This window comes from Mustelus asterias, chromosome 13 (assembly GCF_964213995.1).
Source record: "Mustelus asterias chromosome 13, sMusAst1.hap1.1, whole genome shotgun sequence".
In the NCBI taxonomy this organism is placed as follows: Eukaryota; Metazoa; Chordata; class Chondrichthyes; order Carcharhiniformes; family Triakidae; genus Mustelus; species Mustelus asterias.
In genome coordinates, this window is record NC_135813.1 from 17,072,862 (window position 1) to 17,090,586 (window position 17,725).

At 44.8% G+C, this 17,725-nt stretch overlaps 1 protein-coding gene across 4 annotated transcripts in view; it reads right to left on the reverse strand.

Annotated features, from left to right (window-relative positions):
- Positions 1 to 17,725, reverse strand: part of ralgps1 (Ral GEF with PH domain and SH3 binding motif 1) — a 758,896-nt gene that overhangs the window by 46,759 nt on the left and 694,412 nt on the right. For 2 of the 4 annotated variants that reach the window (XM_078226428.1, XM_078226429.1), the window contains 2 exons: positions 8,975 to 9,026; positions 7,206 to 7,286 (listed from right to left, as the gene is read on the reverse strand). In XM_078226428.1, coding sequence (XP_078082554.1) covers positions 7,206 to 7,286; positions 8,975 to 9,026 — 133 coding nt within the window. The remainder of the gene's footprint in view (positions 1 to 7,205; positions 7,287 to 8,974; positions 9,027 to 17,725) is intronic. The other 2 variants (XM_078226430.1, XM_078226431.1) reach the window with 1 other exon arrangement.

Genomic DNA, 17,725 nt, shown 5'->3' on the forward strand with positions numbered 1-17,725 from the left:
CATGCAGAAGGAGGCCATTTGGCTCATCAAGCCTGCACTGACAACAATCCCACCTAGACCCTATCCCCGTCACCCCACGTATTTACCCTGCTAGTCCCCTGACACTAAGGGACAATTTAGCATGGCCAATCAACCTAACCCACACATCTTTCGTACTGTGGGAGGAAACCGGAGCACCCAGAGGGAACCCACGCAGACATGGGGAGAACATGCAAACTCCACACAGACAGTGACCCAAGGCCGGAATTGAACCCAGGTCCCTGGCGCTGTGAGGCAGTTGTGCTAACCACTGGGCCACCATGCTGGTTGAGCCCTGAGCTCTGGAATTCCCTCGCTACACCTCTTCCTCCTCCTTTTAAGATGCTACTTAAAACCTGCCTCTTTAATGATGCGTTAGGTTATCTGTTCCAGCCTCTCATGTGGCTCAAGAATCAAGTTTTGCTTGAAAGCGCTCCTGCAAAGCATCTTGGGACATTTTCAAACACTGTAGATGCTATATCAATGCTGGTTGCTTTTTTTTCTATTGGCTGACCAGGTGCTTTTGGTACTCGGGAGGCTGCAAACCAAGGAGCAGATATGGAGTGAGCGAAGTCTCTCCACACAGGGACACGTCTCCAAAGTCCCAAAATCCAAAGAATCAGTGGCAGTTGCTAACAGTCAGGGACCTGTAACTCTGCGCAGGGGCACCAGGAATCCAACTGGCTCTAACAAAGCACTGGTAATCACTTCGCTGCCTGCATGGTGAGAACCACCCTTCCAAATGGTTTGCAAGATTATCTGAAGCCAGTGGGGAGAAAGCTCAACCTCAGCGTAGGGCAGCACGGTGGCACAGTGGTTAGCACGGCTGCCTCACAGCGACAGGGACCTGGGTTCGATTCCCGGTTTGGGTCACTGTCTGTGCGGAATTTGCATGTTCTCCCCGTGTCTGCGTGGGTTTCCTTCGGGTGCTCCGGTTTCCTCCCACAGTCCGAAAGAAGTGCTGGTTAGGTGCATTGGCCGTGCTAAATTCTCCCTTAATGTACCCAAACAGGCACCCGAGTGTGGCGACTAGGGGATTTTCACAGTAACCTCATTGCAGTGTTAATGTAAGCCTACTTGTGACAATAATAAATAAACTTTAACTTAGGTTTACCTTCCCATGTTCAATTCATGAGCCACACCAACAGGACAATTACTAAGGTACTAGGCATACTGTCTTCCTTACATGGAGGATTGTCTTGGTACCAATCTTACTTAGCCAGGTACATCATCTTCACCTGAAAAGTGCCAGCTTCCCTCAGTCCCTCGGAGGATACTGGCAACATGGTCAGTACCTATTCAGTCACTGTGTGTGAAACCTGGCTTTTGCCCAGATCATTGGGTGTCACAGTGTCAGTCTCAATGTAGTAGAGGCAGATATCCTTGACGTATTTGAAAGGTTTGTGGATGTGCACCTCCGTGCCTTAACCTGTTGAGTTATGGACCAAATGCTGGAAAGAATAGGCTGGCTGGTTCATTCCTTGGCCAGCACAGACGAGATGGGCCAAGCAGTCTCTTTCTGTGCTGTAAACTTTCTATGATCGTATCTATTCTATTTGGAATGTATGGTAGAGCATGATCCTGACAAAACCAACTGGAGCTTATCAAACGAATCACAGCCTGTCTTGAGTTATGAACACTGTAATGACAGGGTCAGGAGGTGCTGTGCTGGTTGACATCCTAATGAATCAGTCAGACATGGGACAAACCAATGAGGTGAATCCAGTCACTGGGCACAGATGGGACAAATGTCCTTTTAATGTTGATCAGTCTACATTGGACGATGACCATTATAATGAACCCTTCAACCTCAAATGTCAACTTTCCTGTCTTTTCTCCCCATTGACTGACTGACCTCAATCAAACGTTCCCCGTCGCTTGCCATTTTAACTCAGCATCTTGCTCTCATGCCCACACGTCCGCCCTTGGCCTGCTGCAATGCTCCAATGAAGCCCAATGCAAGCTGGAGGAGCAGGACTCAACATAGAATTCAACAACTTTAGACTGCGGCCTTTCACCTCCAAGTTAAACACTTGTGTTTTACAATACCCCAGAGAGTTATTGCCTCAATAACCTTCCCTTCAGCAAACCACCCCCCCATCAGCCATACGTCATTTGTTCTTAATGTTCGGTGTCCAGATCACCAACAACCTGTCCTGGTCCCCCCCCAGGCCAATACTATGGTAAAGAAAGCCCACCAATGCCTCTACTTTCTCAGAAGACTAAGGAAATTAGGCATGTCAGCTACGACTCTCACCAACTTTTACAGATGCACCACAGAAAGCATTCTTTCTGGTTGTATCACAGCTTGGTATGGCTCCTGTTCTGCCCAAGGAACTACAAAAGGTCATGAATGTATCCCAATCCATCACACAAACCAGCCTCTCATCCATTGATTCTGTCTACACTTCCCGCTGCCTCGGCAAAGCAACCAGCATAATTAAGGACCCCACATACCCCGGACATTCTCTCTTCCACCTTCTTCCTTCGGGAAAAAGATACAAAAGTCTGAGGTCACGTACCAAACGACTCAAGAATAGCTTCTTTCCTGCTGCTGTCAGACATTTGAATGGACTAAACTTGCATTAAGTTGATCTTTCTCTACACCCTAGTTACAACTGTAACACTACATTCTGCACTCTCGTTTCCTTCTCTATGATCGGTATGCTTTGTCTGTATAGCGCGCAAGAAACAATACTTTCCACTGTATGTTAATACATGTGACAATAATAAATCAAATCAAAATCAAAAGATTGCTGCATCTTGTTGAAGTCCCACACAGCAGTGGTTTAATATCTAACCCATTTCCCCCTCTGATGAAGAGCCACACGGATTTGAAACTTTAACTCTGTTTTTCTCTCCCCACAGATGCTGCCAGACCCGCTGAGATTTTCCAGCATTCCCTGTTCTTGTTTCAGATTCCAGCATCCGCAGTATTTTGCTTATTTTCAGCAATGTCAGGAGCTGAGAACTGCTGCACACATCCAAATTACATTACAAACCTGCTGCCTGTGTGCATTGCACGCTAGAGTTTGCGGTCATGCCTTTATGGGAATATTTGATGTTTAAATTGCCTCAGTAAATATTTGAAACGTACTTGCAGAGGCACTGGTAATAATTTTCCAATCCACCTTAGTTACAGGGGTCATGACAGAGGGCTGGAGAATTGCAAATGTTATGCCATTGCTCTAAGAGAATACAAGGTTAAAACCGGCAACTACAGGCCGATCAGTTGTACCTTGGTGGGGATGAGGGGAGGTGGTGGATGGGGCGGGGTTGTGATTTTTAGAACCAAGTATCTGGAACAAAATCAACAATCACTTGGACATTTGTGGATTAATTAATGACAGCACAAATTGTGTTTAACAAATTTGATTGAGTTTTTTGATGAGGCAACAGAGAGGGTAGATGAGGGTCATCCAGTTGATGTGATATACATGGGCTTTGAAACAACATTTGATTATGTGCCACACAACAGGCTTGTCAGCAAAGTTAAAGCCTGTGGAATGAATGGGGACACGTAGAGGCTCGTGGAATTGTCAGACGCGTGGCAGATGGCATTCAGTGCAGAGAAATATAACTTTATACAGTTTGGTAGGAAGAATAAGCAGATGAAATTTATAAAAATGCAGCACAATGTTCAAGGGGGTGCAGTGACAGGGACATGCTAACGGTGACAGAACAGGTTGAGATAGTGGTTGATAAGGCAGACAGGATCTATTGGGCTTTACAGAAGGAAGCAGAGTACAAAAAGGAAGGAAGTTATGGGGAACCTGTATAAAACATTTGTTCAGCCTCAACATAAAAGTATTGATTTGAGACTTTCATAAGAGTTAGCTAAAGAGAAAATATTTGCAGGGCTGTAGGGAAAAGACAGGGGAGTAAGATTAATGGAGCTTCTCTTGCAGTGAGCTGGAACACATAAGACTCATTGAATGGCCTTGTACTATGCTGCAAACATTCGATGTTATTTGTGAACAGTTACCTGTAGTGACGTAGTTATCATGAGTAGTGCAGTGACCTTCTGAAAGCTGTCTCCTAGCGCAGCTCCAGTTTGTAACGAAAAAAATCCTCTAGGCCTGATCAACTCACATGGGCGGCATGGTGGCACTGTGGTTAGCACTGCTGCCTCACAGCTCCAGGGACCCGGGTTCAATTCCGGCTTTGAATGACTATCTGTGTGGAGTTTGCATGTTCTCCCCGTGTCTGCGTGGGTTTCCTCCAGGTGCTCCAGTTCCCTCCCACAGTCCAAAGATGTGCGTGTTAGGTGGATTAGGGTTAGGGTGGCCGATTGGGCCTGGGTAGAGTGCTCTTTCAGAGAGTGGGTGCAGACTCAATGGGCTGAATTGGAATTCTATAATGATTCTAAGAACTAACCAAGGATGATTTATTATTGGAGATTATTTTAACACATGAATAAGCTGCATCTCTTATACCTATCCCCGTAACCCCATCTATTTATCATGGCTAATTCACCTAACCTACACATCTTGGGACACTAAGGGGCAACTTAGAATGGCCAAACCACCTAACCCACACACGTTTGGACATTTTAATTTTGTACAACCATCCCATGTATGTTGGATTCTGGTGGGAAAGTCATTTCAATGGTGACCTCTTGCAAGCAGCAAGTTAAAATGGTGTAACTGAATCTATTTTTGCTGGCACAGAGTCTGTATTGCAGTCGATGTACAAGGAAATGGAAAGAATCGTGGGTTTTGTGTATATGATGTAAACTATTAAAGACATTCCAGAGCTCGAACCGGGTAAATGCTTCAGCTGAGGGATAGGAGCAAGAAGTTGCACGGAGCAGAAAATTCTGTCAGGATCTGGTTTGAACTGAGTAGATGATTTCAGCCGGAGCTAAAGCTAGGTGTTGCTGGAAATGTCCTTAGGACTGGGATATGGCAGGTAGACACAGCCAAAGTTCTGGTTCCTATCCAGGGATCGGCATAGTGACACAGTGGTTGGCACTGCTGCCTCACTGTGCCAGGGTCCCCGGGTTCGATTCCCGGCTTGGGTCACTGTCTATGCGGAGTCTGCACGTTCTCCCCGTATCTGCGTGGGTTTCCTCCAGGTGCTCCGCTTTCCTCCCACAGTCTGAAAGATGTGCAGGTTGGGTTGATTGGCCATGCTAAATTGCCCGTTAGTGTCGGGGGGATTAGCAGGGTAAATAAGTGGGTTTAGGGGGATAGGGCATGGATGGGATTGTTTTCGATGCAGGCTCGATGGGCTGAATGGCCTCCTTCAGCACTGTAGGGATTCTACGATTCTATTCTATGATTCCTATTTGTGGACCGGAGGTGGAATTTCGATCAGCTAGGAATATGAAGCTTCTTGCCAATACACATCCAGTTGACAGTTTCTACATAGGTTTAGAGGTGGAAGAGAAGGCCTTCTGTGGAAGGTGCCGGAAAATCCCTGGAGCTTGTTGTAGCATCAACACAAAATGGAGGTGTTCAGGAGCCAGGCACCATTGCGCACTCATGGGCAGACCTGTAAAGGTTGGATTAATCCTCTGTCCTCAATGCCCTTGGCTGCAATCAGTGCTTGCCAATTGCATTACCTTGATCTCCTGCACGATGATTCTTGAGGCAATAGCACATAGTATTTTAGTCCATGATATATACTAAAGGCAAAAGTTGGCCACTTCGCTCCTTTTACTTCCCAATAAACACCAACTGGATGATATCGTTATTATATAACACCAGGCCCAGAAAGACAATCTCATTTCAAGGAATTATCCCATTTTCTCAAGCTCGTGGGTATTTATTTTTGATTTCTTGATATCGAAGATCAATTTTTTAATGCAGAAGTTCTATCCCAGGGTGTTATATAACAGCAATAATGAATGGCATAGACAGGCAGTGTGCCTCATACATAATTTATGGATGGAATGATAGAAGAGGCATTGGGGCTTTAGTACACATTCACTATTGCTATCATCCTAACACAATACACATACGGATGTGCGGTTCACAGGAAGAAACTACACACAATGAGTTGTCAGAAGGATAGAAGCTGTAGTATGTGTCAAATAATATATACTGTATATGGAGTTTCCAAATAACCAGCTGCAGATTTTTTCTAAGAATTCCATTGGCGTCAATCTACAAGAACTGCATGAACATGTATCACTGAGATGTATACACCGCCCATTACGGACTGTTAGTAGAAAAACTGACCAAACTCTCAATTAAGTTCCAACAGTATATATTATAAGTAATAACAGACATCAGTGGCTGACCTCAAGGTCACTAAGTAATTAGACGCTAACTGATGTTTATAAACCATTTGATTTGCTCTTGCAGTTTATAATGTCATTTGAGCCCCCTTCAAGTTATTGCCTTGGGATCAGTCCCACATGTCCATTATTGAGCATCTGATCAATACTTTGTATTCAGTGTTCAGCATTACTCTCAGCATTAAACCTCCACTCGGTCTGCGTTGGGCTTGACAAAGGCAGCAGTTCTTAAATGAGCCACAACCCGCAAAGCTCTGGTGTATAACAGGGGTTTTTAAAAAATAAATAAATCCTTGGGTTTAGATGGAGACTATTAGCCTGGATAGCTGAGAGGAGGTTAATGCTTCTTGTGAGCTCAGCTAAGAGCATTTCTATATTTCTTTTCTAAAGCAAATCAAAGCAGCATTGGCTTCATGGAAAGTCATCATTTGGGCAGACCCGCTAGTTCCTGGTCTTTAAGGCAGATGTGATACCTTCGTCACAGCAGCACATTTTGAGAGTTTTAAGAGTCTCTTTTTAAGAGTCTTTTCCCATTAGCAGTCCACCATTTGACAAAGGCAACCAAGAAGGAGCCCCGTGATTTTTGCATTGCGAGATGCCAGTCCAATCGATTAAACCATTCTCGGCACATTCGAATACAAGAAAGAAAATCCAATGTACAAACAAAGAAATGGAATCGGTTTCTTTGCTTCAAGCGTCGTGTTCTGCCATTAATTGACAAGTCACTTCAAAATCCAAAATGGCTGCCTGCCTTGGAACCAGGAATTAGCTGGATCTGCCCATACACAGGGTATAAAAGTTTTCCATTTAAAAGGTTAGTACACAATGTTTATGGCTTGTGAAGATAATGAAGTTGATTCAGTATGGAAGCATGCAGACCCACAAGATCGGCTTATGATCTCTGATCTTTCACCTTAGGAGAGACCCCACCACCTTACTGTACCTGTTAATACTGCATCGACTCCTTGGAGAATTCTTTACTGAAACCCGCCAGTTGGGACCTAGTGTTGCATACAACCGATTCCTGTTTGCAAATTTAAACATGAGTTCTGTAGAGCTCACAATCCCCATATAATATACACATATTCACATAAGCATCAAGCATTGGCCACATGCATTAGTCTCTGTAAACAGCACAGCTACTCCTAGGTTCCCTTCCTGCTGTGTCTTTGGATTACTTGGGATATTATAATGGAGAAATGCCGGCGCTGGACTGGGGTAAGCACAGTAAGAGGTCTCACAACACCAGGTTAAAGTCCAACAGGTATATTTGGTATCATGAGCTTTCGGAGCGCTGCTCCTTCATCAGGTCACCTGATGAAGGAGCAGCGCTCTGAAAGCTCATGATACCAAATAAACTATTGGACTTTAACCTGGTGTTGAGAGACTTCTTACTGGGATATTATAAACTATTCTTGGTGTACCTGTGTGAGGAAGGGAGCAAAAAGAAAAATCAGTAGTATTCCTGCTTGTGACTGATGAACCTTGGCCATCCAGTCCCCACATGTGGATGTAGCACGACCTTGGTTGATATGAAACCTACATTTGTATACCCGCTGACACCTGCTGTCCAGGCACATTAAGACTGGACGATGAAACGGCTATGAAATGGACTTCGGGAAGGCGCCATTATGAAGTGGAGGGGGCGAACGGATTGGGGAATGAGAGTTAGAAAATGTACGTAATCCTTATGGGGCAAAATCAAATGGTGAAAAATTAGTAATTCATTTGTTCATTGGTAATTCCTCTTGCAGATCTAAAATAAATTAATGTCTTCAATTAAGGCAGTGGGAAAAAGAACATCTTATAAATACATTAATTGCTTAGTTGCTAATGTCGTGCCTTTATTTCTACTAGCCTTTCATATTAGTAAACTGAATTCGAATCCCACCACGGCAGACGGTGAAATTTGAATGCAAAAATAATCAAATCTGGAACCAAACAGTCTACTGATGACCATGAAACCATTGTCGATTGTCGTAGAAACCCACCTGGCTCACTAATGCCCTTTAGGAAAGGAAATCTGCTGTCCTTATCTGGTCTGGCCTCCAGACCCATAGCAGTGTGTTGACTCTTAGATACCCTCTGAAACGGCATAGCACGCCCCTCAGTTCAAGGGCAATTAGGGATAGAAAATAAATGCTGGCCCAGTCAGGGAATGTCCGCTTATGGTGAATGAATAAATAAACTGGTTTTGGAGACTGTAATGACTTCAATCAGGCCATTGAGATTGGCCCAATGGAGTATGAACTCCATGATTAAGGATCCAATTGATGTGCTAATCAATGCCTTGTATTTAACCAGGCGTGTCAGTTCCTCTGACACACCCGGAGGTAGACTGCTGACTGCGAGCGCTCTGTGTACTGCTGTTACAGTTGTAAATAAAGGGATTCTGGTGGAGGGACTTCTGACTCCGCAGACTTATTACAGAGACTTATTTGACTATTTCTCATACAAAGTGATTTCAATCGATTAGATTCTGCCAGGTATATTTCCAACTGACAATTCACAAGGTTTGACAGAGTCTGAAACGGAAGTAGGTGTTTCACCCCTAAGTGCTTAGAATTTGGAAATTAAGAAAAAGATCCCCAGGGAATTCAATCAATTTACCCTCATGTCAGCAAAACGCCACTCATTTACAAAGGAAATTTTGAAACGGTGGGGTGAAGGAAAAAGAAATGACGAGAAATGTTTGGTTATACTGCCACTTACCTCTCCAATCCTGAGGACAGTTCTTCGCTGAACTCGGAGCTCTCACTGCTTCCTGTAACAATAAATAAATGGAGAGATGTGTTGAATTGATAAACGGGAATAGGCAGCTAATGATTACTGGAGCTTTTTAGAACTTTCTGGGAATTAAGCGCAGATCAAACAATCTCACTTCAAGCGCTATGTGGAGCCCCCAAGTAACCTCCTGCCATGATGGGAAACAGTAATTTTCTTTCCGAGAAGGAAAGGTTGTGCAGGAGTTGGATAGGCCGCTCATTCCTTCCAACCAAGACACAAAGCCATCAGTAGGAAAGAAATTTTAAACACATTTCTCCAAGCCCCCTGTGGCATTGCCAACTACTGAGACCCAGCTGTATGGGTTGGCATCAGTTCCAGCCTCAATGACCAATGTGTTCATGCCGTAAAAGTAAATGGACCCTCACTGATAAACGTGACTGCCATATCGCAGTGATAGCGTAAAACTTCGTGAGGTTGAACGATGGCGATGTGCAAAGCAAATTGGACGTGTGTCTAGCGGTGTGGCGCGGCAGCACAGGGGTTAGCACAGCTGCCTCACAGCGCCAGGGACTCGGGTTCAATTCCAGCCGTGGAGTTTGCAGGTTCTCCCCGTGTCTGCGTGGGTTTCCTCCGGGTGCTCCGGTTTCCTCCCACAGTCCAAAAGCCTCCCACCGTCCGAAAGACGTGCTGGTTAGGTGTATTGGCCATGCTAAATTCTCCCTCAGTGTACCCAAGAAAGACGGACAGGTCAGACGGGAAATGAAATGTTCTAAGCTGGAAAATCCAAACCCGTTTCCCAATAGGAGAAAGCAAAGTGCAAAAATGGCTTAAAAGTTTATATTAATACTGCTCTCATCAATTCCCATCATTAAACAGACTGATAGTCATATATTCTAAACATTAATCTGAGTCATGAGCAAATGCCATGGGGAATATTGGGAGGTAATTTAGGTTTGGAAACAAGATAATCATGAAATCATTTCTCTTCTTGTTTGACAGTTTTAGAAACCATATCCTCTTGAAGCAGCCACACTTTGGCAACAAATGATATACACTAAACTGGAACTGCCTCTCCCAATTTATGCTGCTATCTTCATACTATTTGAAAGAAAACTAAAGGGGGAGGCGATGGCCTCGTGGTATTATCGTTAGACTATTAATCCAGAAGCTCAACTAATGTCCTGGGGACCCGGGTTCAAATCCTGCCACGGCAGATGGTGGAATTTGAATTCAATAAAAAATATCTGGAATTAAGAATCTGCTGATGACCATGGAACCATTGCCGATTGTGGGAAAAACCCATCTGGTTCACTAATGTCCTTTAGTGAAGGAAATCTGCCTTCTTTACCTGGTCTGGTCTACATGTGACTGCAGAGGCACATCAATGTGGTTGACTCTCAACTGCCCTCTGAAATGGCCAAGCAAGCCACTCAGTTGTCAAGGCAGCTCACCGCCACCTTCTCAAGGGCAACTAGGGATGGGCAATAAATGCTGGCCAGCCAGCGATGGTCAAATCTACTCCTCTTCACATTTCCCGTTATCCTCAGGCATCTGCAACTACTGTATATTCAACACTTGCCTGTTCAGTTCCTTTGGCAGGATTTCTCATCAGACAAATCCAGAGATGTTCCAGTCTAGGGCTACCCTCCTTAGTTCAGCTATTGAGCTGCCACTGATCCAGGTTCAGGGGGCATTGATATTTGGAGAGTTCGAGAAATCACCACCAAACAGAAACTTCCATTGAACTTAGGGATGAATTTCTCTCCCCTTTTTGAGACTTGTTATGAACCACAATGTCAGAATTGAAGATTGGCATTTGCTACCAAATAAACCTGTTGGACTTTAACCTGGTGTTGTTAAAACTCTTACTGTGTTTACCCCAGTCCAACGCCGGCATCTCCACATCAGGATTGAAGATTACCAGGTTGATCATGGAAATGATGTACGGCAAGGGGACATTATCATTCATCCAGGAATAATTTGATCCCAATGATTCCCCAAGGCCACAGGAGTATTTCTTCCCACTTGTTGAATTCTCATGCAATCGCCAATTTCAGCTTCTTTGTTCACTTATACGACCAAAGATTTCACAGTAGCCCCGCCTGAGATTCTGGTGTATTAATGTAGGTGCCCTGAGTGCGGCACCAAAGAGCTTCGGAACTGCTTATGACTTGAACCTGGTTAGTTTGACCATTGGCACAGTGGCAAGCATTGCTGCCTCATAGCACCAGGGACCCAAGTTCAATTCCAGCCTTGGGTGACTGTCTGTGTGGACTTAGCATGTTCTCCCTGCAACTATGTGGGTTTCCTCCAGGTGCTCTGGTTTCCTGCCCAAAGTCCAAAGATCTGCAGGCTATATGGATTGGCCATGCTAACTTCCCCCTTAAGGGATTTGCAGGGTAAATATGTAGAGTTATAGAATTAGGGCCTGGGTGGGATTGTTGTCAGTGCAGATGCGATGGACTGAGTGACCTTCTTCTGCACTGTAGGGATTCTATGATCCTTTGATTCTATGATCTGTTCAACTATCTTCCCAGTAGATTGTGTCCTCGCTATCTAACCAGTTGGGGAAGTGAATGGTAACCTATGGATCCAGATGAGAAGTTGAAAAATGCAGGCAAACAGATTTTGTGACTGCTCTTGAAGTGACAGTTTCACTTACCAGAAGCGCATTGTAGATGGCTATAGGGGTGAAAGAGTGCCGAGGTGGTTTGGTTAGAAAGCCTGCCTCAGTTGGTTTGGAAGCTATTAGGCACTCTAGTCTTCACACCACCTATTCTCTCCCCATGGCCCCTCATACCCTAAAGCCACTTCCCTCCTTGCCCACAGAAACAGTCTCTATGCCACCCTATATCCCCATGCCACCTCTATAGCCATTTGTCCAGTTTCCACCATGGGCAGACTTCAGGAGCCAATTGAAGATGAAAGAAAAGTCAACCTCTAACGACATAATTGAGTTCACACTTGATATTGAAAAAAACTCCCATTCATGAAGCCTATTCAGAGATTTTAAATGTTCAACACAATGTGTTGTAAAAAGAAACTTTTATTCCATAAGCGCTCCAAATACAACTAAGATTTTAATAGCCTCTTTAAATCGACAATCAAAATATAAGCTCAGCCCTTCCACTGAGATAAGTGTTTTTTTTTGGTAGTTTTTGATACTCAGCCGAGCATTCATAATGATATCAGCTGTAATAACGGGAAGTGTCAACAAAGAACATAATTGAAACTGTAACAACCGGTGGTGATGGTTCATTTTCTAACCTATATTAGATGACCTGTCAAAGCAATCCAACAGAGGGTTTTTTTTTAAAAAACTCCAACTGACGGCTTCAGCCTGTCTATTTCCATATTTAAAGGACTGGGTGAATTAAAAAAACAGATCAGGATGCTTAGACCTTATCTACTCTTTCAGAGTGTTAATCTCAATTCCATCAATTTGTGACTCCTGCACTGTGGGTCAAGGCCCTTGGGGCAGCCAAAAATGGATCTGTATGAACGCAGCACAAGTTTCTAATAGCCCTGCTGAGTGTAGGTTTTCTACCTGTATATTTCATGCCCCGTTCCCTCCTCGCCCACAGAAACAGGATCCGTCAGAAATGGGGGTGCGGCCTCACTATTTGGGCCCGGGCCGCCACTCGAAAGGTCTCCAGAGTCAACCTGACTCTGCGAATTATAATAGAATCCCTACAGTGCAGAAGGAGGTTATTCAGCCCATCGAACCTGCACTGACAACAATTCCTCCCAGGCCCTATCCCTGCAACTCCAAGCATTTACCCTGCCAATCCCCCTGAGGGGCAATTTACCATGGGCAATCACATCGTTGGAACGTGGGAGGAAACTGGAGCACCTGGAGGAAACCCATGCAGACACGGGGAGAATGTGCAAACTCCACACAGACAGTGACCCGATGCTGGAATTGAACCCGGGTCTCTGGTGCTGTGAGGCAGCAGTGCTAACCACTGTGCCACCCATATCCTGCTGTCTGCCTGCAGCGAAACAGTAACCCAGAAGGTTAGCACAACCTTTAATAAGGGTTTAATAAGTTTAATAAGAGACACCTTAAAATGAACAATGTCCAACTTTGTACGACAAGCAGAAAATCAGTCTAAGTTCCTCCAACTGCATTCTCAGGATCACGAGCAAGAATTCTTCCAGCTGACCCCGAGTTGACTCAGAACACAAGACATGTTTCACCTGGTGTAACTTAGAATCCAGGGAAAATCAGAGCCAGCATGTTGGAAGCATAATTCAAACACTGTAATTATTGGATTGCTTGCAGGCAAACAGCTCCAGCAGCCAAAAGGTGGAAGCTGACCAACTCTAAACAGAAGCGTACCATTGTGATTTCCCAAAAGATTAACTGTTTTCCATGCAGGATGCAGCGGATAAGAGCAGACATGGTTCAGTGGGTAGCACTCTCGCTTCTGAATCACAAGGTTCTGAGTTCAGGTCCCACTCCAGGACCTGAGGTCCCGGGGTTGCATGGTGGCACTGCTGCTTCACAGCATCAGGCTCCCGGGTTCATTTCTGGCCTCGGGTGACTGTGTGGAGTTTGCAAATTCTCCCCGTGTCTGGGTGGGTTTCCTCCCGGTGCTCTGGTTTCCTCCCACAGTCCAAAAATGTGCAGGTTAGGTTGATTGGCCATGCTAAATTGACCCTTAGTGTCAGGGGGATAAGCAAGGTGGGATAAGAATATGTGGGTAGGCACCCGAGTTCATTTCTGTCCTCAGGTGACTCTCTGTGTGGAGTCTGCATGTTCTCTCCGTGTCTGCGTGGGTTTCCTCCAATGCTCCCACACTCCAAAGATGTGCAGGTTAGGTGGATTGGCCATGCTAAATTGCCCTTTAGTGTCACAAGATGTGCAGGTTAGGAGGATTAGCGATGTAAATATGTGGGGTTACAGGGATAGGGCTTTGGTATGATGCTCTATCAGAGAGTTGGCGCAGACACAATGGGCCGAATGGCCTCCTTCTGCACTGTAGGGACTCTATGATTCTAAGATCAAGACTGACACTTCCAGTACAGTACTGAGGGAGCACTGCATTATCAAAGGTGCTGTCTTTTGGATGTGATGTTAAAGTGAGCCCCCACCTCACCTTCTCAGCTGGGTATCAAAGATCCCATGGCACTATTTTGAAGAGGAGCAGGGGATTTATCTTCTTGCTCTGGTCAATATTTATTGCTCAATCCCACAAAAAAGAGAGATTATCCAGTCATTATTGTGTTACTGTTTGTGGGAATTTGCTGTGTACAATCTAGCTGCTGTTTCCCTCCTGACGACAGTAACTACAATTCAAAGGTACTCAACTTTGTGCAAAGTGCTTGGTGGTGTCCAGTGGTTAGAAAGGCACTATATAAATGCAAGCCTCTACAAGTGTACATCAAAACGTGACATACTCCAACTGAATAAGAAACTTCTGAAGCTCACCAGAAGGCCTCCTTATTAGTGTCACAAGTAGGCTCACATTAACACTGCAATGAAGTTACTGTGAAAATCCTCTCGCCGCCACACTTCGACACCTGTTCGGGTACATTGAGGGAGAATTTAGCATGGCCAATGCACCTAACCAGCACGTCTTTCGGACTGTGGGAGGAAACCGGAGCACCCGGAGGAAACCCACGCAGACACGGGGAGAACATGAAGATTCTGCAGAGACAGTGACCCAAGCCGGGACTGGGCAGAGGCAGAGGAAGTGCCAGGCGACGCAATGGAGCTGGAAGTCAGGGGTTTGTTGGCGATGGAGAGGATATGGGGTCAGAAGTTCAGCACTAGATTGAACAGGGTGTGAATCATAGAAACATAGAATCCCGACAATGTAGAAAGAGGCCATTCAGTCCATCGAGACTGAACCAACAACAAAGAACAGTACAGCACAGGAACAGGCCCTTCGGCCCTCCAAGCCTGCACCGATCACATTTACCTATCAAAACCAACCGCTTATATCCCTCTTTTTCCCATTTGCTCATATGCCTATCAGGATAAGTCTTAAATGTGGCTAATGTAACTGCCTCAACCACCTCTCTTGGCAGTGCATTCCAGGCCCCCATCACCCTCTGTGTAAAAAACTTCCCACGCACATCTCCACTGAACCTTTTCCCCCTTATCTTGAACTTGTGCCCTCTTGTAATTGTCATTTCTGTCCTGGGAAAAAGCTTCCAACTGTTCACCCTATCTATACCCCTCATAATTTTATAAACTTCTATCAGGTGGCCCCCTCTGCCTCCGTCTTTCCAGCGAGAACAATCCCAGTTTATTCAATCTCTCCTCATAGCTAATACCCTCCATACCAGGCAACATCCTGGTAAACCTTTTCTGCACTCTCTCCAAAGCCTCCACGTCCTACTGGTGGTGTAGTGACCAGAATTGGACAGATGTGGCTGAACCAACATTTTATACAACTATAATATAATTTGCCAACTTTTATACTCGATGCCCCATCCGATGAAGGCAAGGATACCATATGCTTCCTTCACCACCTTTTCCACCTGTGTTGCCACTTTTAAGGGTCTGTGGACCTGTACTCCCAGATCTCTGAGTGTCTTTGCTCCTGATTGTTCTGCCATTTATCTTATAGCTCCCGCCTGAATTGGATCTACCAAAATGCATTACCTCGCATTTGTCCGGATTAAATTCCACCTGCCAATTCTCCACCCAATTTTCCAGTCTATCTATACCCTGCTGTATCCTCTGACAATCTTCATCACTTTCCACAACTCCGCCAATCTTAGTATCATCCGCAAACTTGCCAATCAAACCAGCTACGTTTTCTTCCAAGTCATTTATATATATTACAAACAGCAGAGTCCCAGCACTGATCCCTGCGGACCACCACTTGTTACAGACCTCCATTCACTGCTACCCTCTGTCTCCTATGGTCAAGCCAGTTCTGAATCCATCTAGCTAGTTCACCACTGATCCTATGAGATTTAATCTTTTGCACCAGCCTGCCATGAGGGACCTTGGAAAATGTCTTACTAAAATCCATGTAGACAACATCCACAGCCCTTCCCTCGTCAATCATTTTTGTCACTGCCTCAAAAAACTCAATTAAATTAGTGAGACATGACCTCCCATGTACAAAATCATGCTGTTTGTCGCTAACAAGACCATTCAATTCCAAATGTGTATAGATCCTATTCCTAAGAATCTTCTCCAACAGTTTCACTATCACTGACATCAAGCTCACTGGCCTATAATTACCTGGGTTATCCTTGCTACCTTTCTTAAATAACAGGACAACATTGGCTATCCTCCAATCCTCTGGTACCTCACCAGTGGCCAATAAAGAAACAAAGATTTCTGTTAGAGACCCAGCAATTTCATCTCTTGTCTCCCTCAGTAATCTGGGATAGATGCCATCTGGCCCTGGGGATTTGTCTACTTTAATGCTTTGTAATTCACCGAACACTTTCTCCCTCGTAATGATGACTTGTTCTAAAGGGTTTACACACTCCTCCAAAACACCATCAATTGACGTGTTTCTCTCCTTTGTGAATACTGATGCAAAGCACCCATTAAGGATCTCATCCATTTCCTTTGATTCTACAATTTCCCTCCTTTGTCCTTAAGTGGACCAACTCTTTTTCTGGCCACCCTCTTGTTCCTAATATATGTATAAAATGCCTTGGGATTCTCCCTCATCCTGTCTGCCAAGGACATTTCGTGACCCCCTTCTTGCCCTCCTAACTCCCTGTTTGAGCTATTTTCTACTTTCGCTGTATTCTTCAAATGCTTCATCTGTTTTTAATTGCCTAGACCTCATGTATGCATCCTTTTTCTTTTTGACTAGACTAACAATTTCTCTGGTCATCCACGGTTCCTGAATCCTTTCCTGTCCTTCCTTTTCATTGACACATGCCTGTCCTGCACTCCTATCAACTGCTCTTTAAAAGACTCCCACATGCCAAATGTGGATTTACCCTCAAACAGCCTCTCCCAAACAACAGCCTCCAAATTCCGCCTAATCTGGTTGTAGTTAGCCTTCCCCCAATTTAGCACCTTAACTCTAGGACAACACTTGTCCTTTTACATAAGAACATAAGAAATAGGAGCAGGAGTAGGCCATCTAGCCCCTCAAGCCTGCTCCGCCATTCAATAAGATCATGGCTGATCTGATAGTGGGTTCAGTTCCACTTACCCGCCCGCTCCCCATAACTCTTAATTCCCTTAATGGTTAAAAATCTATCTATCTGTGACTTAAACACATTTAACGAGGTAGCCTCTACTGCTTCATTGGGCAGAGAATTCCAAAGATTCACTACCCTCTGGGAGAAGAAATTCCTCCTCAACTCTGTTCTAAATTGACTCCCCCGTATTTTGAGGCTATGCCCCCTAGTTCTTGTTTCCATTGTAAGTGGAAATAACCTCGCTGCTTCTACCCTGTCTAGCCCCTTCATTATCTTATATGTCTCTATGAGATCTCCCCTCAACCTTCTAAACTCCAATGAGTACAGGCCCAGTCTACTCAATCTCTCCTCATAAGCTAACCCCCTCATCTCTGGAATCAACCTGGTGAACCTTCTCTATACCCCCTCCAAAGCTAATATATCCTTTCTTAAATAAGGGGACCAAAACTGTACACAGTACTCTAGGTGCGGCCTCACCAGTATCCTGTACAGTTGCAGCAAGACCTCCCTGCTTTTATACTCCATCCCTCTCGCGATAAAGGCCAACATTCCATTTGCCTTCTTGATTACCTGCTGCACCTGCAAACTGAGTTTTTGTGATTC